General features: G+C 32.6%; 1 protein-coding gene across 6 annotated transcripts in view; it reads right to left on the bottom strand.

Moving 5' to 3' along the window:
- LOC127699189 (poly(A) polymerase type 3-like) overlaps nucleotides 1-27,063 on the bottom strand; it is a 56,221-nt gene that overhangs the window by 6,771 nt on the left and 22,387 nt on the right. For 5 of the 6 annotated variants that reach the window (XM_052202942.1, XM_052202945.1, XM_052202946.1 and 2 more), the window contains 13 exons: nucleotides 24,084-24,222; nucleotides 23,092-23,167; nucleotides 21,761-21,881; nucleotides 12,983-13,067; nucleotides 11,199-11,252; nucleotides 10,252-10,362; nucleotides 8,694-8,797; nucleotides 7,732-7,801; nucleotides 6,120-6,192; nucleotides 5,059-5,235; nucleotides 4,099-4,224; nucleotides 3,519-3,650; nucleotides 1,447-1,515 (listed from right to left, as the gene is read on the bottom strand). In XM_052202942.1, coding sequence (XP_052058902.1) covers nucleotides 1,447-1,515; nucleotides 3,519-3,650; nucleotides 4,099-4,224; nucleotides 5,059-5,235; nucleotides 6,120-6,192; nucleotides 7,732-7,801; nucleotides 8,694-8,797; nucleotides 10,252-10,362; nucleotides 11,199-11,252; nucleotides 12,983-13,067; nucleotides 21,761-21,881; nucleotides 23,092-23,167; nucleotides 24,084-24,222 — 1,337 coding nt within the window. The remainder of the gene's footprint in view (nucleotides 1-1,446; nucleotides 1,516-3,518; nucleotides 3,651-4,098; nucleotides 4,225-5,058; nucleotides 5,236-6,119; nucleotides 6,193-7,731; nucleotides 7,802-8,693; nucleotides 8,798-10,251; nucleotides 10,363-11,198; nucleotides 11,253-12,982; nucleotides 13,068-21,760; nucleotides 21,882-23,091; nucleotides 23,168-24,083; nucleotides 24,223-27,063) is intronic. The other variant, XM_052202944.1, reaches the window with a different exon arrangement.

Below are 27,063 nucleotides of genomic sequence, written 5' to 3'. Positions count from 1 at the left end.
GGTGGCCATCTTGGAATATGGATCGGCTTCAAAGTAACAACACTCAGTCAGCACCTCATAAGAAACATTCATGCCATGTTTGGTTTCATTCCATTCAGTGGTTCTCTAAAAGAAGACATTTGTATGTATTTCCCATAGGGTCCAATGTTAAACTGAGTCCCCTGCTGGCGGCCATCTTGGATTATGGATCAGCTTCATAGTAACAACACTTGGTCAGCACCTCATAATGAAAATTCATGCCATGTTTGGTTTTATTCCATTCAGTGGTTCTCTAAAAGAAGACATTTATTTGTATGTATTTCCCATAGGGTCCCATGTTAAACTAAGTTCCCTGCTGGCGGCCATCTTGGATTATGGATCGGCTTCAAAGTAACAACACTCAGTCAGCACCTCATAAGGAACATTCATACCATGTTTGGTTTCATTCCATTCAGTGGTTCTCTAAAAGAAGACATTTGTATGTATTTCCCATAGGGTCCTATGTTAAACTAAGTCCCCCCACTGGCGGCCATCTTGGATTATGGATCGGCTTCAAAGTAACAACACTCAGTCAGCACCTCATAAGAAACATTCATGCCATGTTTGGTTTCATTCCATTCAGTGGTTCTCTAAAAGAAGACATTTGTATGTATTTCCCATAGGGTCCTATGTTAAACTAAGTCCCCCGCTGGCGGCCATCTTGGATGATGGATCCGCTACAAAGTAACAACACTTGGTCAGCACCTCATAAGGAACATTCATGCCATGTTTGGTTTCATTCCATTCAGTGGTTCTCTAGAAGAAGTTCAAAATGTAAAAAGTTAACGCCGACGACGGACGACAGACGACAGACGCCAAGTGATGAGAAAAGCTCACTTGGCCCTTCGGGCCAGGTGAGCTAAAAATTGGTATCCCAAAAAATAAATGAATTCAGAACAGTTGCTTATAATTTTTCTGTTACTTAGATACTAGAAGATCAATTTTAGAATCACACTAGAATGATTGGTTGTTGTTTGCTTAACATCCAGTAGCAAATATTTCATGATTAATCAGGTTGAGAACAAATAAATAATATATCCAATGGGAAGACATTACTATAAAGAGGGTCATCAAGGATGCAGGAAATCAGCACTGCCTTAAGAAAATTAGGGTATGTCAATAAAGGTACTAATTTTGCCTTGCAACAGGCCACATACAGACCATTGAAAGAAATGTTCCTTTATTTGCAAAGGAAAATACTTTCCCTACATGATGCATAAATAATCACACTAGTTAATGAGGAACTGCTTATGAAAATTCCTTGAAAACTGCATCTCCCACTTTTATCATAACATATACAATTCTTAAAATTATGCTTTTTTAAAACTCCCAAGACATAAACATGCTCTTAGATGAACACAAATGATTTGAAATAAGATGTAAAATCTTTTTACAACAATTTCTTGACATTTAGATATTTAAACATACCTCAACATTTTTCACACTATCGCCTGATTCTGCGTCTATATGCATTGGTGATCCTATTTCAATCGGAGGCTGAAAATAGAATTAGTAGCATTTTTTCCATAAATATATTTATTTGATAACATTAAATGTAGTGAAAATCTCAACAAAACAGACAAATCAGGTTATTTTGCACAATTTAAGTTTTTCTCTTTTTTTTGTCTCTTCAGATAAAAATAAGATTTCCAATTTAACACACTTATCTTGACTCCCCTCTAGACAAACATTCATTCATAACTCCAAGAAAGAGAGAACTTTACAAATGTTTGATTGATTAATTGTTGTATGCATAACATCCAGTGGCAAATATTTCATGCAATTTTAAGAGGAATTCAAAAATTAAACTATTTTTTTATATATATATATCTCAGAACCAAATAATTAATTCTATTTAGCCATATTCAGATATTATCAACAAAAAATTCCAACTAAACTCAAACTAGAGGCTCTAAAGAGTTTGTGTTGCTCACCTGCATCTTGAACAATAACCACTTTTTAGTAAAGATTCATAAGGGGTTCCACGGAACCCTGTGTCTAGCCTACCATTGCTGCTGTCAGTGTAAAAGTGTACTGTTGACTTAAAAAGTGAGTCCATTTATCAGTAAATTCAGAATTTAAAAAAAAATTCAAACTTTCTCTTTAGATGCTATTTCTTGGTCTTGAAGATTAGCTTCTATCCAAGTTTCATAACAATCCATGAAGATTAACAAACTTATCATGTCAAAAAAATGTAATCCCAATTTGTCTGTAAATGTTAACTGTAAAAAAAAAACTAAGTCCATCTATCAGAAAAATACTATTATAATTTTCGAGATAATAGGCAAACATTAGGCAAACATTTTTGAAAATGGTAAAATTCATCTTTTAAGGGCAATTACTTCTATGAGAAGTTGTTTGAGTTTTGATGTAAATGAACAATAGGTAGAGCTCAACATTGTGAACATATTTGCCCCCGTCAGATTTCATCTATTTATAGCAGTTTTCAAAATAATAGGCAAAACTTGGATTTTACCCCTATGTTCTATTTTTAGCCATGTCAGCCATTATTGTTGGCTGGCGGGGTTATCAGACACATTCTTTGAACTAGATACCCAAATAATGATTGTGGTCAAGCTTGTTTAAATTTGGCCCAGTAGTTTCAAAGGAGAAGATTTTTGTAAAATTTAACAACGACGATGACAGATGACAGACTCCAAGTGATGAGAAAAGCTCACCTGGCCTAAAGGCAAAATAACGAAATTAATAAATAAAAAAACAACATATAAGACAACACATTCTGTAGTCTGAACCTCCGAACAGGAAAAAGGCCAAATTCTATCTATTTTTAGCCTTTCACCTTTGTTACTCATTATCTAAATGACATTTTCAAAAATGTATGAGGAAAAGTTTCATGCTAGGCATTTACTTCAATTAAATCAACTATATGGAAACTGGACAGCATTCTTTAATATAAAGAATCTTGGAAAAAAGTATTTTCAAGAAATTGGCTACTGTAAATTCAGAAATAAAAGTGTACATTTATTATTTTCATTACTGATTTAATACTGGTAAAAATTTGAGATCTAATTAATGTGATTGCAAAAATTTCGTTAACAGAAATCACTTCTGACATTATAAATGAGAGTTTTTTTTATTGCGAGCTTGATACTGTCGCATTTTCCTAATTTAAAAAATCTTGGTGATGATTTTTGAATTTACAAATTTACATACTGTTAACCAGCTAATTTTTTTTGCGAGACATTTATTTCTCAACTTTTGCATATAGAAAATAAAGTTATTCAAATTCTTCGTGAATATGTCAAACTTAGATCTTCTCTCATATGTATACACTGACAAACTTAGAAAATTGCCAAAAAGAAATCTTTGAGAAATTAGCTACAAAGTGCCAAAAATAAAAAGAAGTATCTATGGAAATAAGTTGGTTTACAGTATATAGCTACATGAACCCGAATTCTGCTTCTCTCCCCTTTCAAACTATTTATTTTGTAAATGAGTAACTTGATGACAAACTAAAAATAGAATTCTCCTGGCCTAACCTGACAACTTTGGACATCCTTTACAGATTTGGTCCGTTTAACAGGACTGTCTGGCCTTACTGGTGATCCTTCTCTTTTCCGACTTGGACTTTGTGACTGTGGATCTACAACCATCGGTGAACCCAGCATGTTCTGAAAAGATTCATGATCACAGTGTTGAACTGGAAAATTTTATTATCTTCTGTGGGGTAACTAAAGTAAGTCATGGACTGATGGGTTAAAAGTTAACATCATTTGGAGAATAGAAGCTTAAATTGGCTTATTTCAAAACAGAAAGTAAATTTATTATGAAATGTTATTAAAAATTATCTAAAATACACAAAACAACATATGTCCCACTTTCAGAACCAAAAAAAAAACAACTTTTTAAGTAAAACAATTTAACTGAATTTTTTATTCCAAACTGTGTATAGACTGTTTTTCTTAAACACTTAAAAACAGACAGTGAAACACTGTCATTCAGTATGTTCAGCTTCCGAAAAATTGAATCCCATACATTTGAATTTATATCAGAGATGAATGCCACTTTGATTGTAATGTCCTAAATATTACTGATAAGAATAACATATCTGCACAATACCTGTGATTCTTCTTCTGATTTGGACCTTTTAACTGGACTCTCTGCCCCTGAAGGAGACCCCTCTCTCTTTCTACATGGACTTTGCATTGCACTGTCTGATGATGTGGGTGATAATGGATGTGGTAACTATGGAAATATCAAAAGGAAACTAGACAAAATAAGGAGATACCGCTGGACATTATGCAGCCATCTATCATCATCATAAGGTGATGTGGTATGATTGCCAATAGACAGATACTTTATTCTCTAAAACCAATTAACAAAGGTACAGAGAATGACACAAATACCCACCACAGTCCAAAACGTGGATAGATAATTCAGTTCTCTAGATACTTGAAGTTGATCAGAGTAAATGAGCTGATTTTCTATCAACTTTTCTGCTTCTTGTCATTTCACTACAGAAATTTTAGATACAAGTAATAAGATACAAGTAATACAAGTAATAAAATGTTTAACCCCGCCACATTTTTGCGCCTGTCCCAAGTCATGAGCCTCTGGCCTTTGTTAGTCTTGTATTTTATAATTTTAGTTCATTTATATGTTTTGTAGTTTAGTATGACGTCCATTTTCACTGAACTAGTACACATTTTTATTTAGGGGCCAGCTGATGCCCGCCTCCGGTACAGGTTTTTATCGCTGTGTTGAAGGCCCATTGGTGGCCTTCAGCTGTTTTCTGCTCTTTGGTCTGGTTGTTGTCTCGTTGACATATTCCCCATTTCCATTCTCAATTTAATATGTTTTGTTTGTTATTGATTGTATTTGTTTGTAAGTCAGTTTCCTTGGTGGTCTTGGTTATGTATTCTTTAATAATTTAATACTTGTATGTTTTTTTAAATTGATCTCTTCTGACACAATACTTTTATCTCCTCATTTTATAACCATAATTTCATTTTGATTGTACATAATGACTTTGTGTCTGCTAAGTAAAAATAGTAACATGATACAATAAATATACTGTACCTCTCCGTTTACTTTTTTTTTAGTATCCGTTTCACAACTTGGAGCATCATGGCTTGATTCTCCGTCTGATGTGTCTATTATGACATGGCTACTTGTGCGTATTAAATCTGTATCTGATTTACTGTGAGTTAATGCTTGTGAGATCTTACTACCAGTGCCTGCACTGGATTTTCCTTCCTATAAAAAGATTGACAAATACTTGTGTTACAATTAATGTCTTTCGTCAGTTAACAAACTTTTGGTCTATTGTGGGTTTGTTTATTTTTTGCAGATACCAATTTTCATGGTTTGAGGGAAATTTTTATTTTTGTGGATATTTGATTTCTTGGTTCTGCGGACTCTGCATAGAAGTCTATAAAAAAAATGTATACTTTGTTGAACATTTAAATTTGTGGTTCACGTTTACCTAGGAAATCCACAAAATTGGTATCCCAGGAATAATGAATCCACAGTATTCATTTCAGTTAACAGAGTTTTTCAAGAAACTGGTAGCTATTGAAATTAAAATTGATCCTGCAAAATTTAGACTAAAATTACACGAATCAAGCTGTTTAATATGTAAAAATTAGATTTTAACAGCTAACAACTTTTCAATGATGTCTCTAACAATTTGCAATGAACTGTCTTTACAAGAAATTTGTTGAACAGATGGTTACTAATGTAAAACTAAGAAAATTGTGAATTTATGTAACTTTGCTGTCTTAACCATAGTTAATGGCCATATAAACTCAATTTGATCATAATATTTCATGATAAACGTCATCAAAGCATAAAATACTTAATAGATTATTTTTTAAAACACCTAGAAGTTACAGACATAAAACTTAATTCTTTAAAGTTAAATTTTAAAATACACATTATAGCATAAAGTTTCCAGTATTTATGCTATTTCTGTGAAGCTCAAATTTCAATGTTTTCACACTTGAAGATGAACCTTCATTCATGAGCAATTAAGAAAATAAACCAGACACACATAGTTCTCACAGTAGGAGAGGAGATTCTAACAGGTTTTCACTTTTTTGTGCAATAAAAATGTTTGTATAATGTTTCTATAAACTTACAGATTTTCTTTTAACCTCTGCTCCTTTGCATCTCTGTAATATTGATTGTGGAACAAACATTTCTAACTGTTTCCTTCAAGAGAAATAAAGCTAGTTCTATTGTGCAATCTAAAATTTGTCGTTCAGGGGATCTTCTCACAAAAATTGATTGTAATTGTTAAATCTTTACGACTTACGACTAATTTTTCTTGTAAGATTTTTTGTGAAATGAGTCGCAGGCCAGTCACAATAGGAAAGAAGGTTTATTTGTTCCACTCTTTCATTGTGTTGATAATATCTATCAAAGGTTAAACCTGAGCAACTTGACCGCTACTGTTACAAAATACCTTTCTACTTGAATCTCTTGAAATCTTCTTTCATTTCTTGGCACAAAGTCCAGCATACCTTACAATGCACATTTTTTGATCAAATCTATCAGATTAATTTCATTTTCTGTTTAAAAAAAATTACCTCTTAAAATCAAAAGCACTCATGTTGAACAGTCAGACCAGACAGAATATATATGTTTTACATTAATTTCAACTGAGCTATTTTGAAATTTGAATGAGATCTTTCAATAGCTCCTTCAACATTCTATTTGCAAGCAAATATGGATGCGGTATTCTGGTCTCTGTAGCAATCTTTATTAGTGGTAAATACAAGTCAATTTTACGTGCAATGCAATCAATAGCAATCATTATCAATCACAATTGCACAGGCTTTACCAAACTTCAACAGAAAAACATCTGTATTTTGTTCATAATAAAGTGTTTATGATATGGATTTTTCATTTATCACACATTGTATCAACCCTCAGCAATATAATCTCCTAATATCAGTCAGAGCTCAGACATAAACATGTCGTTTAATGTTTTCGACTTACAGAAGTCAAAAAATGCATTTATCATAAAAATGTGTTTTCATTTTCAGACTTATTTAAGTCAGAAAATGACAGACTTGTTTAAGTGTATTTATGTTTATGAAAAGACTATTTTATTTGCTGGCCAAAGTGCACCACCTATGACATCATAACCCTGTCTGAAAGTTCACAAGGACATGAGCTAGCTATATTTAAATATCTAATTGAACATTTCTACCTAACATAAGATTATTTTCCTCATTTAGTGTGGCTATAGATGGTTGCATTGTAAAGTAAATAAACATTATTTCCGTTTTTTTAGGCTCTCATGCATACCTATTTTACTTTAGAAGACAAAGCATTGTCTTTCAATATTGTCATAATTTCATATAGATGCATGACCTTTATATAAATATGCATGGGTCTTGAAGTTGACCAATTTTGTTAACTTATCGACTTGTAGGAGTCAATATTTGCAACTTTTTAATTTAGGTCAAATATTTCTTTCTTAACACTAATCGACTTATTGAAGTCATAAATTGTCTTAAATTAAAGGGAGACAAATCTTTGAATCTTCAAATTTAGACCTCTATGAGTCAAAAGCAGATTTAGACTTATTTATGTCTGAGCTCTGACTGAATATACTGAAAAAGCCATTTAACATTCTCTATAGCTTACCGTTTGACATGCTGAATATCCACTTTAGATGAACAACTAAGACCACTTGGCCACCAAGGCACCTATTGTATGCTGATCTGTGTTTATGTGACTTACCGTTTGACATGCTGAATATCCACTTTCATATCTTCTTTTAAAATTCTAATGTGTAGTGCTTGTCTGTATACTAAAAATTATAAACAGTAAGATTGATTGATTGTTGGTGTTTAATGCCACGTTGAAGACACTTGGCTGTGTCATGGTAGCCAGTTGTTATTAATGGAGGAAACTGGCAATCCTAGTCAATTAAGATCAGGGTCTTACGCACATCACCAGGAGGGATTATATCATATGATAGTAAATCTTTATCCATCTCTTTCATTAGCAAAAGCAAATGTAACAACATGTATTTTAATCATGTAAATTGCTGTGTGAGAGAAGAAACAAACTAATATTGAAAATTGACCTCTAAATGTCTCTTTTTGTGTCTGACAGTGGGTTTCATGTCTCATTGATGAAAACCAAACTTCATCTCCTTTTATTCATTGCTTTTGCCCTACTTTTATTTTAGAGTTACACAGGTAACTATGAAAATTACAGTATTAAATATGTTTTTGTCTCACATTTTCGATTTCAATTTCCCTGGATTTTTTAAACTATCCATTAAAGATATTACCTAGCATCCTTTATATTGAATTCAGATTATTTATACGCAATCCGAAAAAAAATCTGGCAAAAATTTCTGAATCTGACTACTTCTTGAATTATTTTACTCTTTCATTTATTGTTCTAGTCATACATTTCTTATGAAAATTCTGGCAGAAATTTACGAAAAATATTAGAATTTTATTCAAACATTTGTATCTGTAAAACAAGAACATGAACCTATCTTACCACAATATTTCATGCAATACATTTAGGTCAAGGTTATTGAATGTTTTCATGAAAATCTGTTACTCTCCAATATGTGAGCACACATGTCACATGGTATAGAGGATTTAACTTTGGAAAGATGCACCTATAGTGAAAGATATTAACACCATCCAAAACCATCCTGAATAAGGTGATATTTATCTTACCTGCATTTGTGAATGACTGTATGTCGTAGGTCAAATCTACATTTTGATTTTCTACTTTAGCGAACGTAAGTCCAATAAACCATTTACATATATATGGATTCTCACTGAAAATATAGCAAACATTTTAGAACCAATAACTAACCATCAACATATTGAGAACTTATTCAAAAGAAATATTGAAATATCAAAAAATGACCAAAATGCTTATAATTACTTTAGATTTATGAATCAATGTATTTTCCTTATCTTGTTCTTATAAGTCCCAAATTAAAGTTCTATTATTTTTTACAGTTATACCAATAAAATAATCACTTGCAACTGGACTCTTAACAGCAAATTATCACATCTATTTCCAATTACACTTCAACCTTTTATTGGTGTAATCTATTAATATGCACAGTGCTTATTACCACAAAACACAGATCTAGTTTGAATTTTGGTGGTGTCAGTTTTACTGTTCTAGAGTTATGCCCCTTTACAAAAGGAAACATTTTTGAAATTTTCGTTTCCATTCTCTAACTTAAGTTTGCCTCAACCAAATGTTATGAAACTTTTACACAATGCTTATTACCACAAAACTCAAGATCAAGTACAAATTAGGTAGAGTCACTTTTACAGTTCTTGAGTTATGTCCCGTTATAACGTTATATGCAAACTTTTACAGTTCTTGAGTTATGTCCCGTTATAACGTTATATGCAAACTTTTACAGTTCTTGAGTTATGTCCCGTTATAACGTTATATGCAAGAGGGGCATCATCTGTGTGCCATGGACATTCCCCATTTGTTTTATGCAAGTTTTATTTGGTTGGGAGGCCTTATAATCCCCAGACTTGTCTTGTAACAATTTATTTTTATTACAACTTTAAAGTTTCATAACATTTGGTTGACTAAAGTTAGAGAACGGAAATGAAAAATTCAGCAATTTTTCCATATGTAAAGGGGCATAACTCTAGAACAGAAAAAGTGACACCACCAAAATTCAAACTTGATCTGTGTTTTGTGGTAATAAGCATTGTGTATAAGATTCATAACATTTGGTTGAGGCAAACTAAAGTTAGAGAACGGAAACAAAAAATTCAGCTATTTTTCCATTTGTAAAAGGCATAACTGTAGAATGGTAAAAGTGACGCCACCAAAATTCAAACTTGGATCTGTGTTTTGTGGTAATAAGCATACTGGACCCGGGGAAAGTACATGGATATCTCAACTACCGGTGGGTCACAAATACTTTTTGATCAATGAAATTAAGATTCTAAAATTTATTCTATAGGAGTTACCCCATTTTCAAAGTGCCTTCCCTCAGCACCACATATGTTTTAATGAAACAGCCCTTGAATATTTCAAAATTCATTTTATTAAAAGACACTCTCCATTGTCATCCTCATAGAAAATATTTCTTTTCCCATTAATATTATACAACAGAATTGAGAATAGAAACAGGGAATGTGTCAAAGAGGCAATAACCAGACCAAAGAGCAGAAAACAGCCTAAGGCCTTGGGTCTTCAAACATAGATGTTCAATCTTTTTATATCTATTTTTTCTAACCAATTACTTACCTTTCTGTTAATGGTCCCAGAGATTCCGGTGTTACATGGGCTAGTTTTATAAACATATTTCTCTCCAAGTTTCCAACAAGAAGTCTTATCTTTGATTCTATATAACCATGCCTAAATTTAAGAGAGTATGTTATTAAAAAGGTATATATAAAATCTACTAAAATCCACTGATGAAAAGTCTAAAAACAGGAAAACATGAGTTGAAAGACTCGTTATTTTTCTGTAGACACAATTTGTTCCACTTTTATTCTTCAATCATACTACTGTAAATTCAGAAAATATTGCAAGGTTTTTATTGATGAGAATAATGCGTCTGGGAGAGTCTCGCTATAATTCGAACTCACATTCTGATATCTGAAACATATTTCTGTACTCAGCTTTTCCCTCATATCGCAATATCTTGTCTCGCAATAATTTCAGAATTTACAGTAATCAGTACGTGTAAAAAAGCAACAATTTTATATGATGACGACGGATTGGAGTTTTATCGTCCAGTTGCAAATATTACATGTACATCAGGATTGATTGATTGCATGTTGGTGTTTAACGCCTCTTTCGAAGTATTGGCTATATAGTGGTGTAGAGTTTTTTATTGGTGGAGGAAGTCGGAGTGCACAGAGAGAACCAGCGACCTTTGGCAGGAAAACTGGCTATCTATGTTACTTAAGATGGGATTCTAACTCACAACCTCAGTGTTGACAGGCTAGTGAATCTGATACAGTAAATCAAACACATCAGGATCAGACCATTTTAATGTGACTGTGATAAGATATGAATCCTGTTTTGTACTACTCAAATATTTGCCATAGTCACCATTTACATGTTTTCAAGACCCTCTTCTGTGAAACAGTCACTCTCAAATATGCAACCAACCACCACCAATTTTTAACAAAATATTTGAATCTTGGTTGTCTTTAAATGGAATTTAAAGAAAGAAGTTAAATTACCATTCTAAATAATTCTTTTCTTCATCTGCTCTAGCTATTACCACAATATAATGCCTGTAAAAAAATACAATAAAATAATGCCAAGCTGAACATTGAAAATAAACTAAACAACATAACAGATAATAGGAAAAAAGTATGTAGAAACCAAGAGAGGCAATCAAAATCAAATATAACAATATATTTGATCCATATCATTTCCATTACCAGAAATACTCTAACTATACTCTAATTTATCATGCCATTTATACATTTTATGGGCTAACTGAATCCCTGAATCTTTGAACTGATAAAGTAATTGTGACTGCTTGACATTTTTCATACACCCGTCTTTATTCTTATTTACATAATCCAACCCTGCCTAAAGAAATATATCAATTTTCTCATTTGAAAACAGTTATAGAAGCAGTCATAAGGAAGTTATCCCCATTAGAATATTCATCACTTAGCTCAACGTACTGACGTAGATTTTATGCCCAACAAACACACAAATGACGTCAAATAACGTCACCTAAAACCAAACACTTTGACGGAAAGATGACGATTGGAATCAAGCGTATAGTAGAGCTGTTTTGTGCTTGTATTTATTTTTCATTAAATATATGTTAAAAGACTTGACTTTTTTGAACTTATGAAAGCTTTACCTCGAACTAAACATAACCATTGAAAAGAAATATGGTGTATTAATACATGACACAAGTTTGACTGTACAAGTACAATGTTATTGTGATATAGTATTTAATCAAGGATTATTGTCTGACTAGAAAAAAAACTAATTTGATTTTTAAAAGAAGCATGTTTGTGGGACTGTTCTAAATAAGGAACTCATCAGTGGTTGTTGTTATATATCATCAACTTTTATGATATACTATGTAGTAGGTATCAGTAGATTTCGTATGTAGAAAACATAATAGAAATCATGCTGTATCAGTCATCAGTGATTATATCAATATCAGTCACCATTGCACAAGGGATTTTTAACCCTAAAATCTGTACTACATCATGTAAGTTAACACAGAAAAACATTTGTTTTAATATAAAAATAAGAAGATGTGGTATGATTGCCAATAAGACAACATTTCAAATGACGTGGAGTAAGCAATTATAGGTAACTGTATGGCCTTCAACAATGAGAAAAACCCATACCCTATAGTCAGCTACAAAAGGCCAACATGAAATATGTGAAACAATTCAAAAGAGAAAACTAACAGCCTAATCTATAATACTGGAAATACAATTTACAAAAATAAATATGACAGACATGAACCAACGACAACCACTGAATTACAGGCTCCTGACTTGGAAATGGCACATAAGAATGAGGTGGGGTTAAACATGTTCGTGAGCACTTAACCCTCCACTAACATGGGATAGTTGTATAAGGACAACATAAGATACAGTCGCAAATGGTTTAAATCAATAGATCAATATGAAGCACAAAAAAATCATATAACATAAAAACAATAGAAACAAAGCACCTATAAGAGTGCTCACAAATACCTGAAGCTAGTTTAAAGCCAATTACAACTAATAAATAAATCATGTTCTCTCAGACTTAAGTATCAAGCAGTACACATCGAACAGATTTTAGTGTAAAGAAGTCATTTAGTCTGATAAATGCATATTATAAAGGATATATGATATTACTTCTTAAATATCACAAAGCATTCCAACTATCACCTATAATATCCCTCGAGCAGAGCTCTTGAAATTTTATTGGTCTCTCTGGTTGATATGGGTGTAATACTCTAAAAGCCATATGATATTCTCGATTTACTCTAACTTACTTGTACTTCTGGAAAAATCCAGATGGCTCAAATAATTTATCCCAACTGTCTCCTGGTGTATATATTTTATTTACTACTTCTAAACCTAGATAAAGAAAAAAAAATATTTATAGATGGAATTAAAAGTTTTTCCAACAAATTGATACTGATAAACTAAACTTGTTGTTTTTCCCTTTTATTCGGTTATTGTGTTGTGTCACTGTATGAGCTTGCACTTAGTATTCAATCTTTATCTAAACTGTATAAATAAAATATATGGCCAAATAATAGAAATCTTATATTTCTTTTGCGTGCTAGCTAAAAGAATTAAAAAAAAAATAGTGTATATTTCGAGATGCGACATAGAGGCTAAACTAAGATCAAATTATAATTGCATAACAGTTGTATGACTGTGCTTGCTATGACTTTATTGTGTTGTTCTCTATTTACTGTTATTATTGTCATTACAGATATTATGTTATTTTGCTATAGCATTATGTTTGCTTCTACAATACAAATATTTATTCATTCAATATAGATACATGAGGGTCTGAATGGGGGTCGTTCATTTCTATATTCTTTAATTTTTTAGGCCATTTTTCTCTATTCTTTATACTTTTTGCCCATTATTCTCTATTATTTGTATTTTAGCACCTCATTATTCTTTATTCGTTATTTTTTTGGTCCATTTTTCTATATTCTTTATAATTTTTTACCATTATTCTCTAATCTGTAAACACCCATCAACACCCTCACACATTGTTACAAAATAGTAAAAATTATTTGTACAAGCTTATTAAAAATGAAGTAACACTTGGCTAGCTGCGCTTTTCTCTGTTTCATAGCCAGTACAAATACATCTCAGTGTTCTCCCCAGGCCGATATGACGCTGCGGTCCCGCAGTGCCTTCAAAATATTTTCATTGATCCCGCAGCGCCTTAATTGGCCACTGTCCCTTAATACTTGATCCCGCAGCGTGTTAACTTTCATATTCAATTATGAACTGTTCGATAACTTTTGTAAAGTTAAAGATCGCCGCTGAGATGAAAATCAATACTACACCAAATTACGCATTTATTTATTGACTCCAGTCTATCCTTTACCTGTATTTGCCTTATCAGATCGCCTAATTGCATAGATTATCATCGAATCGATAAATGTTTTTCTTGGATACTTTTTTTCAGACAGAAAAGATCGAAATACAAATACGAAACATTTTTACGTGTGGCTTTCCTTATAATAATGCCTAATTAAATATCGAATTTTCTCATTGGTCAATAGTAAAAATCTACTTTAATACAACCAATGAACATGATGATAACACATGCTAACTTTGTAATACACAACTACAAATATATTTATGAATGGAAGTCGTTTTACGTGAAAAAAAGTAACGCAAACTAATATTTATGGTAAATTCATAACATGAATCTCTAGTTTGGGATAGAATGTAAAATTTTGTTCTTAGCAAATAAAATACTTCTTAAATTGTCATCTTTAAAAAATCAAAGCACTGTAAGCGCTGTAGGCAGTTAACCAAAAACCAAGGCAAATGTAATTATGAAAACTGTGGCAGTGTTGCTTCAATTTTTTTTTAAGATTTGAAAGAAAAAACATTAAACATTCGTATATTATACATTTATGTTTATTAAATGAATTGATTATTAAGGCAAATTAATAGACCATTTTCGAGTTTGTCCGTCACCGGAAAAAACTCGTCAATTATGCTCGCCTTTATGACGTCATTTACCAGATAGAGGGGATGGCCTGTATCCCTGCACTATTAACGTTCATCAAGCGTCTTAGTGATTGTCATTGTGCAGGCTAAACTGGAAATAATATTTGTTCTGTAGGTACTTAATCACAATTCCCTAATGACAGCAGTGCAGAAAGACAATTATGAGAATTCAATTTGCAAAATAATTCATGCAATATAGCTTTATAGTTTTCCAACCACTCGCTCAACATGGGAACGGAAGTGACGACGCCCCTAAACGCACGAATGATGTTCACTAAAACCAGAGTTTTTGACGGAAATGCATCGAAATCGAAAGTTGTCTATTAATATTTCATCAAGGTTTTCAAAAGCAACACATATATCAATGTAAATGACCCCCATCTTCACCCCCAAGTCCATGATGTCACTCCATACCAAGTTTGGAATAAAATGACAGGTGTTTATAAAACAGTTGGTCAAACATTTTTGGGCTTTACACATCTTGAAAGATTTATATGTTTTCTTTAAAATGAGCCATAAATGAAAAATATTATAGGCCCAGAAAAAATTCAATAAATAATTAAAGTAAATTCAATAAACCTAGACTCATTTTTTGCATCAATAAAATTTTATAATAAACAAGAAATAGTTGTTACAGGATGCCATTACAAAGTCTTCCAAACAAAGCCCCCATTATTCGTCATTCCCATGGTCGCCTGACATTGGGCAAAGTCCAGTTCATATTGGTTTGATCTAGTAAAGTGATATGCATATGTGACACCTAGGAGATTTACACTGTATGTCATTCAAATCTTTTTGAAATGACGAACAGGAATAGATATGGTTTAGGTGTGGGTATCTCAACCATTTACAAGTTCTCAAACAGGAGTGGGGGTGACCCCAGGGACTCCCCCTATATTTCATTTGATTTGTTATATTGTCCCATACATGAATACATATGGTTTAGGGGATGGGGATCTCGACCATTTCCAAGTTCTCAAACAGGAGGGGATGGGGTGACCCCAGGGACTCCCCAAATATTTCATTTAATTTGTTATATTGTCCCATACATGAATATATATGGTTTAGGGGTGGGGATCTTGACTGTTTACACGTTCTCAAACAGGAGGGGGTGGGGTGTCCCCATGGACTCACCCTATATTTCATTTGATTTGTTTTAATGTCCCATACATGCATATATATGGTTTAGGGGTTGGGATCTCAACCATTTCCAAGTTCTCAAACAGGAGGGGATGGGGTGACCCCAGGGACTCCCCAAATATTTTATTTGATTTGTTATATTGTCCCATACATGAATACATATGGTTTAAGGGTGGGGATCTTGACCATTTCCAAGTTCTCAAACAGGAGGGGATGGAGTGACCCCAAGGACTCCCCAAATATTTCATTTGATTTGTTATATTGTCCCATACATGAATATACATGTATATGGTTTAGGGGTGGGGATCTTGACTGTTTACACGTTCTCAAACAGGAGGGGATGACGGTGACCCCTGGGACTCCACCTATATTTCATTTGATTTGTTATATTGTCCCATACATGAATACATATGGTTTAGGGGTGGGGATCTTGACCATTTGCAAGTTCTCAAACAGGAGGGGATGGGGTGACCCCAGGGACTCCCCAAATATTTCATTTGATTTGTTATATTGTCCCATACATGAATATACATGTATATGGTTTAGGGTTGAGGATCTTGATTGTTTACACGTTCTCAAACAGGAGGGGGTGGGGTGTCCCCATGGACCCCCCTATATTTCATTTGATTTGTTTTAATGTCCCATGCATGCATATATATGGTTTAGGGGTTGGGATCTCAACCATTTCCAAGTTTTCAAACAGGAGGGGATGGGGTGACCCCAGGGACTCCCCAAATATTTCATTTGATTTGTTATATTGTTCCATACATGAATACATATGGTTTAGGGGTGGGGATCTTGACCATTTCCAAGTTCTCAAACAGGAGGGGATGGGGTGACCCCAGGGACTCCCCAAATATTTCATTTGATTTGTTATATTGTCCCATACATGAATATACATGTATATGGTTTAGGGGTGGGGATCTTGACTGTTTACACGTTCGCAAACAGGAGGGGATGACGGTGACCCCTGGGACTCCACCTATATTTCATTTGATTTGTTATATTGTCCCATACATGAATACATATGGTTTAGGGATGGGGATCTTGACCATTTCCAAGTTCTCAAACAGGAGGGGATGGGGTGACCCAAGGGACTCCCCAAATATTTCATTTGATTTGGTATATTGTCCCATACATGAATATACATGTATATGGTTTAGGGGTGGGGATCTTGACTGTTTACACGTTCTCAAACAGGAGGGGCTGGGGTGCCCCCATGGACTTCCCCTTATATGGGGACACCCCCTATATTTCATTTGATTTGTTTTATTGTCCCATACATGAATATAAATGGTTATGGGGTGGGGATCTCGACCATTTCCAAGTTCTCAAACAGGAGGGGGTGGGACGACACTGGAGACTCCCAAAAATTATTTTAATTTTATTTGTTTTATTGTCCCATACAAGTATATATATTGTTTAGGGGTGGGGATCGCGACGGTTTACAAGATAAAAGTACATTTTCAGATTGAAGGGGGTTCGGATGACCCCCAAGGACTCACCCTATATTTTGTTTGATTTTTTTTTATCGTCCTGTTCTCATTACTGAAGAATGCGTGTGTCTGTCACTTACTATTTTCGAGAAATAGTCATTTGAAAATTTAAAAAAATAAAATCCCATAGTGTTCTATAGTAAACCCCTCCCAATACCCCTAAATAGACCCCAATGCACAAACAAAAGATTAATGGCTCCACTAGACATGTTAGTCTAACATTTTATGAAACCCTAAGTAAATCTGATAAACGGTCAGAGTTGTCTTCTTAGACGGTTCGAGTGGATTCTGTCTGACTTGTCCACATTACTTAAAACATCCCATCAACGTGTCGTCGATTTCCGGATCTGTTTCATGACCTCGTTTCATTCATAAAATAACAACAACCTTATTTGGCAAGATAACCAATATAGATATATAACTTTATTTCCTCTATCATAGAGATTTGTTGTACATGAACAAAATTCCTGCGCATTTTGCCATTTGGGAAATATAAACGACTTGTAAATTGTAATTACAGATTTTCGGCGATGAAATATTTCATGTAATTGTTCTTTGACATCGTAGCCAAAAGCATAGTGGATAATAAACTATGTACCGATTTCTATTGAGCACTACTTCCTATGTGCAACTTCAAAAGTTTTGGGTAGTTCGACGATCATTTAAGGCTTTTCTGGTCATATTTTTTGTATTCCAGAAATAAAAGTATGAAAAAAATGTCCAATTAGTTATAAATAACATAATAGCCAGCTAGATAATAACAATGGCACGTATTTCAGCATTTTTTTTGGGTAGAACACACATCTAGGGTGCTCGCATAAGGCAGCTTAACTGCCTAAAAATATTTATATTGTTTATTTAGACATATGTACATGTATACAATCATGATTAAATATATTTACACAAGTTTTGTCAATGAAATTGAAAAGTAATCATTATGGGATCATGGGATATTCTTTTTTTAGGGTCAGATCAAAGTTTGATTTTCGACAAATTAAAAAGATGAGCAGTTTGAGTGCAGGGACTTTCTATACTAACGTTAGTATAGAAAGTCCCTGTTGAGTGTCAGAGCGATTAAATTATGTTAAATTTTTATTACTTTCATTCAATTTTATACATACAATGAACATGTCATGTAATATAGTATGCTCTAGTCTGCCTCTGTTGTAAGTTGACACATGGTCTCTGATAGGTCTATCAGACAGAATTATATTGTGAATTCCAAAATTTAGTGGTTAATGTTGATTTGAGTTGACTTTTGGTGGTACATGTATAAGTTAATTGGCATGGTACAACTTTGCAATAGTGCGCGTTGACTTGCTTCCCTGGGGAGAACACTGAGTTCGTTCAATTTAAGTTCTACAGTACAAAATGTATGACACAAATCAGACAAAGCCTTACTATAACAGGAATCAAAGGTGAGGTCTGATTGACCTGACTTTAGTAAATGTAAATGACCCGCCCCCTCCAAGTCCATGATGTTACTCGAGATCTATACCAATATTGGTATAAATAAACGTTTGGTAAAACATTCTTGGACTTAATACTTCTTGAAAGATATATCTTTTTTCAAATTGGCCATATATGAAGATTTGTTTTAGGCCCAGAAATAAAAAAAGTTCTGGTTTAGAAAAAATATCGTAGACATTGAAATGTCAAAGTCGGACCACAGGCACTTGTGTCTATGCATGGAAGACCCACTATCAACGTATATTTTGAGCTCCTAAATCTTCCCATGGATATAAACAAGTGCCTGAGAGTAGGACACTGGCTTCATGTCATGATCAAGGTGATGTAGACCTAATTATTTTATCCGCATGTATTTCCCAATTTACATTTGCCCTTTTTTTTTATTTTCGCTGATTTTATACATTTTTCAGACATCCGTACCTGTATACAGTGATATATGAATGGGTTTTCTACATTTTCATGTGACTTTCTATTATCACACGATCTTTCTGAGTCTAAAATCCATATATATCACATACTACTGTCATTCTCGGCAAATTTAAAATGTTTACAAGGTCTCACTAATTACAGACAAGAAGCGTCAAGAAGTACGTAAACGTTAAATGTAACATAATTTTAAACTTCACACAACAGAAAATAATCAACTGTAATTAATTGACTTTTCTATAAATTTATTATTTTAATAGTGTATAAACTTTCTTGTCTCTAAATTTATCTTTTTGTCGCAAATTCGTTCTTACTGTCGCTAAGTGGCCTAAGTTTTTTCTACTTGTCGTTTATTGTCTCTACAATCTTTTTGTCGGTAATTAGTGAGACCTTCTTGATTTCCGGTTTTATTCTATTGTAAACACGTACCATGCATATGTTGGTGCATTACTTGACAAGGTCATTTAATATGTGAAAAACAGAGTAATATAAAAGAATGAAATTCAAATGTGAATACACAATTTATTAACGCTCATCTCAAATAAAAGGATATCATGATTAACAATAATTACCTTTCTATCATCAGAATTCTCCAAATTTAAAAGGTATGTTAATTTCGTCTTCTAATTTGAAATTGCCGCCAACTTATTTAATTATTATTAGACTACTGACGTATTTAATACGTATCGACGACAAACAATATTACTACGACTTTTGCCATTTGGGAAATGTAAACGACTTGTCTTTAGAGATTTTCAGCGATTAAATATTTCATACAATTGTTCTTTGACGTCTTAAACAAAGGCACATGGGAAAATAAACTACATAAGGATATCGATTGAGCACTACTTCCTATGTGCAACTTCAAAACTTTTGGGTGGATCGCCGATCATTTAAGGTTTTTCTGGTCATATTTTTTGTAATCCAGAATGAAAAGTATGAAAAAAGTGTCCAATTAGTTATAAATAACATAATAGCCAGTTAGATAATAACAATGGAACGTATTTCAGCATTTATTGGGTAGAACACAAATCTAGGGTGCTCGCATAAGGCAGCTTAACTGCCTAATAAATCAGTTGTGTCTGTTTTGGTCCTTGCACCGGAAAACTATGACAATACACAACTCGATGTCAATAGTTGGGAACAGAAACGCAGAAGCATATGTAAATAATTTTGTTGGACTTTACTTTGAAGAATTTGCCAGGTTTCTACCTGCCAAAGAAAAGAGTGTGGTAAATACACACAGAAGTGATCTTGAAATGTCAAACTTCAAAATTGATCAACTGTTCATTTTATCTTTTCTTTTAAAAAGTTGTATTCCAAAAATTACAAACTGCTAATAATACAATATTTTTAGAAAGAGCAGATGTACCAGTTATCATGGTTATGGAAATATTTAAAGCTGTTCAGCACTTAAAGGCTCAAAAGAACAGAAGAATATTCTCTTGAAATTACTAAATTTGGTGTCTTAAATTAAATTTTAACTCTATAAATGGACTGTGATATCAGCATGATCAATGTGTTTTATATGTGTGTAAATTGATTATATTTAATTAATTGATATTTTATAAATAGTGTGCATAATTAAACTCTTAGACTGTCATAAAGCTTTTAAATTCATTTTGTAGTTCTGACATGTCTGAAGGATTGTTTCGCGTCACGATAGTTCACTCCAAAAAAAAAGGGTTACAGGCTACAAATTTTTGCACCTTAAAAAATTTCTGGGGAGAACACTGCATCTTAATATTTTCTGACAGTGTATATGTATATATATGTTTTGCAATTTAAGACTGACACTTAAACTTGTAGTTTGTTTATTTCTAATTGCCATCTTTGATCTTAAAAGAATCAATATAACTTAAAAGCCCACCATATGTAACCCCAAACAGTTTGATTGATTGATTTATTGGCTATATCATGGCGGTTAATTTTTATTGGTGAACCATGACCATCGGTTAGAACATACTTTCATACTGAATTAAGATCGGAGTTGAGGTTAGAACTCAACACCACAGTGTTAATAGGCTAGTGATACAGTAGATGAGATACTAAGACCACCATAGACCCAATAATGATCTGTGACATAGTCATTTTTATATCAACACTTGCTCAAAGTAGCATCAGGGGAGGATACTTGTTTACTATACGAATACTCAATATTTATTTTTTTACCGTAAAAAGGCTGATTGCACAATAACATAAATGATAGCGTCCTTAAATCCGTTATAGGATTACTCTTGCCTCTTTTTCTAAACATTAGTTTGTTTGAGATCAACCTTCTAACATCACTATACTCCACATATCTCCTTCATCAATTAGCAAAATGAAAAACAGTAGACTTTTTCAAATTCACCTTCACATGTAAATATGCAAACAAAATTATTTTATATTATTATTTTTTTCACATTTTATCATCGAAGTATTTGTTTTTCTCATTGTTGAAGGCCATTATTGTGAAATGATGGACCATTATTTTATCGGTAAATAAACCACATCTAATATTTTATTGTAGCCATATCATACGTTTACCTATCATAAATTCTTCCATCATGATTGTTCGTGTTGACATGGTAACGTTAAATGTAGAGTTCTGTTGTGGATATGCTGGTGTGATGATTGGCATTAGATGAAAACGATCTGATGGATTTACCTAAAAATTAAATTCATACAATTTCAAAGCTATATATATAGTGTTGTCTTTTTCTCTTATCTATGTGACATTGATAAACAAATATAAATCTTACATTGATATTTTGCGGCAAAGATGAAAATGTGGCATCTAGTAGTTTGATTAAAGGGCATTCATTAAATTAAAATGTGATTTTTTTTTGTTTCAACATTTATAAAAGTGGAATATAGAAATAATATTTTGCTATTAGCAGTCGAATTGGTTCAATTTCATCAAAATAAGCTAAAAAAACCTTCGCTGAATTATAATCGGCTTGCAAGTCAATTATTCAACCCATTTCAATATGTATTCATGCAACTTTTAATTCTACCTTTAGTTGATGGGTTACGCATGTGTTCAGCAAGTGGGTAATTCATTAAAAAGTGAAACAAGGGACACACCAGGAAAAATCACATTTCGGACACTGATCCGGCCCACAAAATATCATTCTTCAACAGGTAAAACAATGATAATATACATATATTTTTAATCTTTAACATGAAATCAAACAGACCTTTAAAAATCTTCATTGTACCATTGCACATGCTTTTCTGTATATTTTTATTCATACCTATGTTTATATCGGGTTATATGATTGATGTCAATTTTACAATAACATCTAGATACCTTCAAGAACCTAATCCATTTAGGGATAAAAAATTCATAATTTATTTTGCATTTAAAAATCAAAATCAAACACACCATCAGGTCTTGACTGACGACCTACCAAGAAGCTTGTTTGCTCTTTTATAAGATAAGAAATCTCAGCAATATATCAAAATGATTTAACAGAAATACTGCATTTATTTTCTGTGAAATATGAAAGAGACTTAATGACTTCAATAACAATACAAAAAAGAACTACTGCACTGATGACTCCTAAATATAGTGTTGGTAGAGTTCCCTTGCATGGATACTGATGGTATTCAGGGCAGTTCAATAAAAACTATCTAATACCGCCAAATTGACAACAAAACATTAAGTTCACTGTATGAAGTATAAAAAAAGAAGCAGTTTATTACAATACTATTACATTAACTGGAATACTTTATAAAACGCAGCCACCAACAATATAATTGTAGTTTAGTTTTTAGTTATTTGGTTAGTATCTCCCTTTAAACTGGTAAAAATCCCTTAAGACACATGACAAAGTAGTATTTGTTAAATAATATCATATCTAATATATTCTTACCCGAGGATCCCAAACAGGGAAACCAAGTTTGTTTTCCTGTAGTAACTGTTTTAACAGAACAGGTTGAGGCCAGTCCCTACAATAAATATCACACATCTATGAAATAAAAACATAACTAAACAAAAACTACCTTGACCAAAATCTTTAACCTGAAGCGGGACAGACGGACAGATTGACGAACTGATGGACGAATGGACGCACAGACCGAAAAACATAATGCCCCTAGGTGGGGCATAACAGTGATTGATTATTGTAACTCAGCTCTTTCTTTTAGTAAAATAATACAATTGTAGAAAAGCAACCTAGTGTCTGTAATTAATGTTTTAGAAACAACCTGTTATGCTGACTTTTAATAGTCTTGCATACTGAACAAATTATCTCCCTTTGAAATATTTTTTTATTCTCTTCTCAATAAAATCATTAAATATTATAGTCCTCTCATGACTGAATTAACTGCATTCAGTGTACCAATTTCTATATAATTACAATTTCATTGAAGTATAAATAACTATTTAATGAACTATTATGACATCATTTATCATAATTCTAAATGTCCTTAATTATCTCCCTTTCTGGTGACGTGTACGAAAATTGGTAAAACACTTCGATTCTTGCAAGATTGATTACAAACTTAAGTTTTGATATATTTAGTGTTTATATATTTTGGCAATTTATATCTATTAAAACTCTCTTGACAAAATTTACCATGATCATTTTTCTCTAAGACTAAGCCTTGCAAAAGTTTCAGGACTCAGTATTCCATAAGAATAAAAGGAGATGTGGAGTATATGTCAATGAGATAGTGACCCAACAAAACAAAGAAATCAAATGATGTCAGGAGGTCAACATACATTCCTCAACAAAACACAATTATCAAGAAACTAGACGTAGTGAACAGATTTAACAAAGACTGCAGGGATCTATTACTAACACAAAATTTCCCAAAATACGAATAATTTAACCACTGAAAATGTGTCAATTATTTCACTTACCACTTTGAAAATACCATGAAAAATTTATGTATTAAAGTTGCTGGTGCTGCATTTGGATAGAGCTGACAAACTCTGGCTACCAACATGGCCCAGGATACACCACCTAGGAAACCTAACACATTGGAGTATATTCCTCTTTCTGAAATGAAACGTTAGCATAGTTGTATAACTTTAAAGACCCTTTATGTAAATGCCAAAAATGCTAAAAACAATTCAAGTCAGCTTCTCCTATGCTTTTCTCACTTACTCAAAGTATACATATATCTAGGGCAATGTCTTAATTAAGAAAAATGAACAAAGTCCAATACTGTGTAATTCATTTATTTCTTGGATACCAACTTTCGTGGATTGAGAAAAAATTGTGTTTTCGTAGATTTTTAGATTTTTCGTAATTTTGCCAAAGTATACAAAACCAATATAAAATTGAAATATGTTGAACATTAAAATTCATGGTTGACCTTTATCAACGTAATCAACAAAAATTGGTATCCCACGAATAATAATTATTAATAATCTTTATTGTCGTAAAGCATATAAAGTAAAGCTTGTGACAAACAAAATATAAATTACAATGTACAACATATATACAACAATGAATCCACAGAAACTTATCTTTTTTAACAAAATATAAAACTATTACTGTGGACTCAGTTTATTTTTGTAGGCATCAATTTGTATGGATTAAGGAAAAATTTTCATGCATACTTTATAAATTTCATGGTATTATCAAATTCTCCATACAAGCCAATAAGAAATTAACAATCTGTTGAATACTTAAATTCCTGGTTTCTCTACGTAATAAATCCACAAAAAGTAACCTGAGAAAAACTATGAATCCACAGTATACTGTTGGTGGAATATATAAAAAAGTGTCTCTCTGCTTCATCTTCAATTTAAAAGCTAATGCTATATTATTGATTAATAAAATGCTTCGCTGGGGCGCAGCTTGATACGACCGCAGAGGTCGAACCCTGAACAGTTGGGGCAAGTATGGACACAACATTCAAGCTTGATACAGCTCTGAATTTGGATTGTTATTAAATATTTGACACAGCATAGGTTTCTGACACAGAAAGAATGTGGTCTAAGAACTTGAATTTTTTTAATTTACCTATTATGGTCCAATGTCGAAAATCAAAATACATGGTTAGATTCAGCATATCAAAGAACCCCATATATTCAATTTTTGTTAAAATCAAACAAAGTTTAATTTTGAACCCCAACTTGGACAAACTTGAAAACTGGGCCCATAATCAAAAATCTAAACACATGTTTAGATTCAGCATATCAAAGAACCCCAAGAATTCAATTTTTGCTAAAATCAAACTAAGTTTAATTTTGGACCCTTTGGACCTTAATGTAGACCAATTTAAATAAAATGCTCCGCTGGGGCGCAGCTTGATACGACCGCAGAGGTCGAACCCTGAACAGTTGGGGCAAGTATGGACACAACATTCAAGCTTGATACAGCACTGAATTTGGATTGTAATTAAATATTTGACACAGCATAGGTTTCTCACACAGAATGAAAGTAGTCTAAGAACTTAAAATTTTTTAATTTACCTATTCAAACCATATCATTATTATTTGCTTTTATATATAAATCAGAAATAACCAATTTAAAATGGAAAATTTTAAAGAAAAAAAAGGAAAAAAAATCCCCCCCCCAAATTTTTTGAAACCCCCTTATGATTCATCACCCCCAAACTCAATCCCAGCCTTCCCTTTGTGGTATGGTACCTTGCAGTACAATTTCAGAGAGATCCATACACTAGAACACAAATTATTGTCTGGAAACTAGAAAAATGCTTGGGTTTTTTGTACCTTTTTGGCCCCAAATTCCTAAAAGTCTAGGGCAATTACCCCCAAACTCAAACCAAGCTTTCCCTTTGTGATATGGAACCTTGCAGTACAATTTCATAAAGATCCATACACTTACACACAAGTTATTGTCATGAAACTAGAAAAATGCTTGTTTTTTGCCCCTTTATGGCCCCTAATTCCTAACATTTTGAGACAATTACCCCCAAAAACAATCCCAGCCTTCCCTTTGTGGTATGGTACCTTGCAGTATAATTTCAGAGAGATCCATACACTTGAACACAAGTTATTGTCTGGAAACTAGAAAAATGCTTATTTTTGGCCCCTTATTCCTAAACGTTTTGGGCAAGTACCCCCAAACTCAATTCCAGCTTTCCCTTTGTGATATGGAACCTTGTAGTACAATTTCATAAATATCCATACACTTACACACAAGTTATTGTCATGAAACTAGAAAAATGCTTGTTTTTTGCCCCCATAATTCCTAAAATTTGGAGGCAATTACCCCCAAAATCAATCCCAGCATTCAAACCCTCAATCAGCATCATTTAACAGTAATATCTAAAAATGGAAATTACATAATAAAGGTATTAAAATAGAAAATGACATCATAGTCATGGCTAAAAATAAACAAAATCCTTAATCAGCAACATTTTACAGTAATATCTAAAAATAAAATTCCTTTGTAACCATAAAAGCCCATTTAAATACATCATGACAGATATTAAAATAGAAAATGACATCATAGTCATGGCTAAACATAGCAAAAACCTTAATCAGCATCATTTAACAGTAATATCTAAAAATAAAAATTTCTTTGCAACCATAAAAGTAAAATAGAAAATGACATCATAATCATAGCTAAAAATAAACAAAAATTTTTTTTATTACCAAATTTTAAATGGAGTTTATTAAACTAAAACAATAAATTTGCAACCATAAAACCCCATTTAAACACATCATAAAAGTATTAAATAATTCAACTACATCATAAGGCTATAAAAATAGAAAATGACTTCATAGTCAAGGCTAAAGGTAAACAAAAAACCTTCATCAGCAAAATTTTATATTGGCAAATTTCCAATGAAGTTTATTATACTAAAATTGTTGGCAAATTTCCAATGCATTTATTAACAATAAAGTTATTGGCAAATTTCCA

This window comes from Mytilus californianus, unplaced genomic scaffold, assembly GCF_021869535.1.
Source record: "Mytilus californianus isolate M0D057914Y unplaced genomic scaffold, xbMytCali1.0.p SCAF_4, whole genome shotgun sequence".
Taxonomy (NCBI): Eukaryota; Metazoa; Mollusca; class Bivalvia; order Mytilida; family Mytilidae; genus Mytilus; species Mytilus californianus.
The sequence above is the reverse complement of the archived record's forward strand: the minus strand, read 5'-3'. Positions and strand labels throughout refer to the sequence as shown.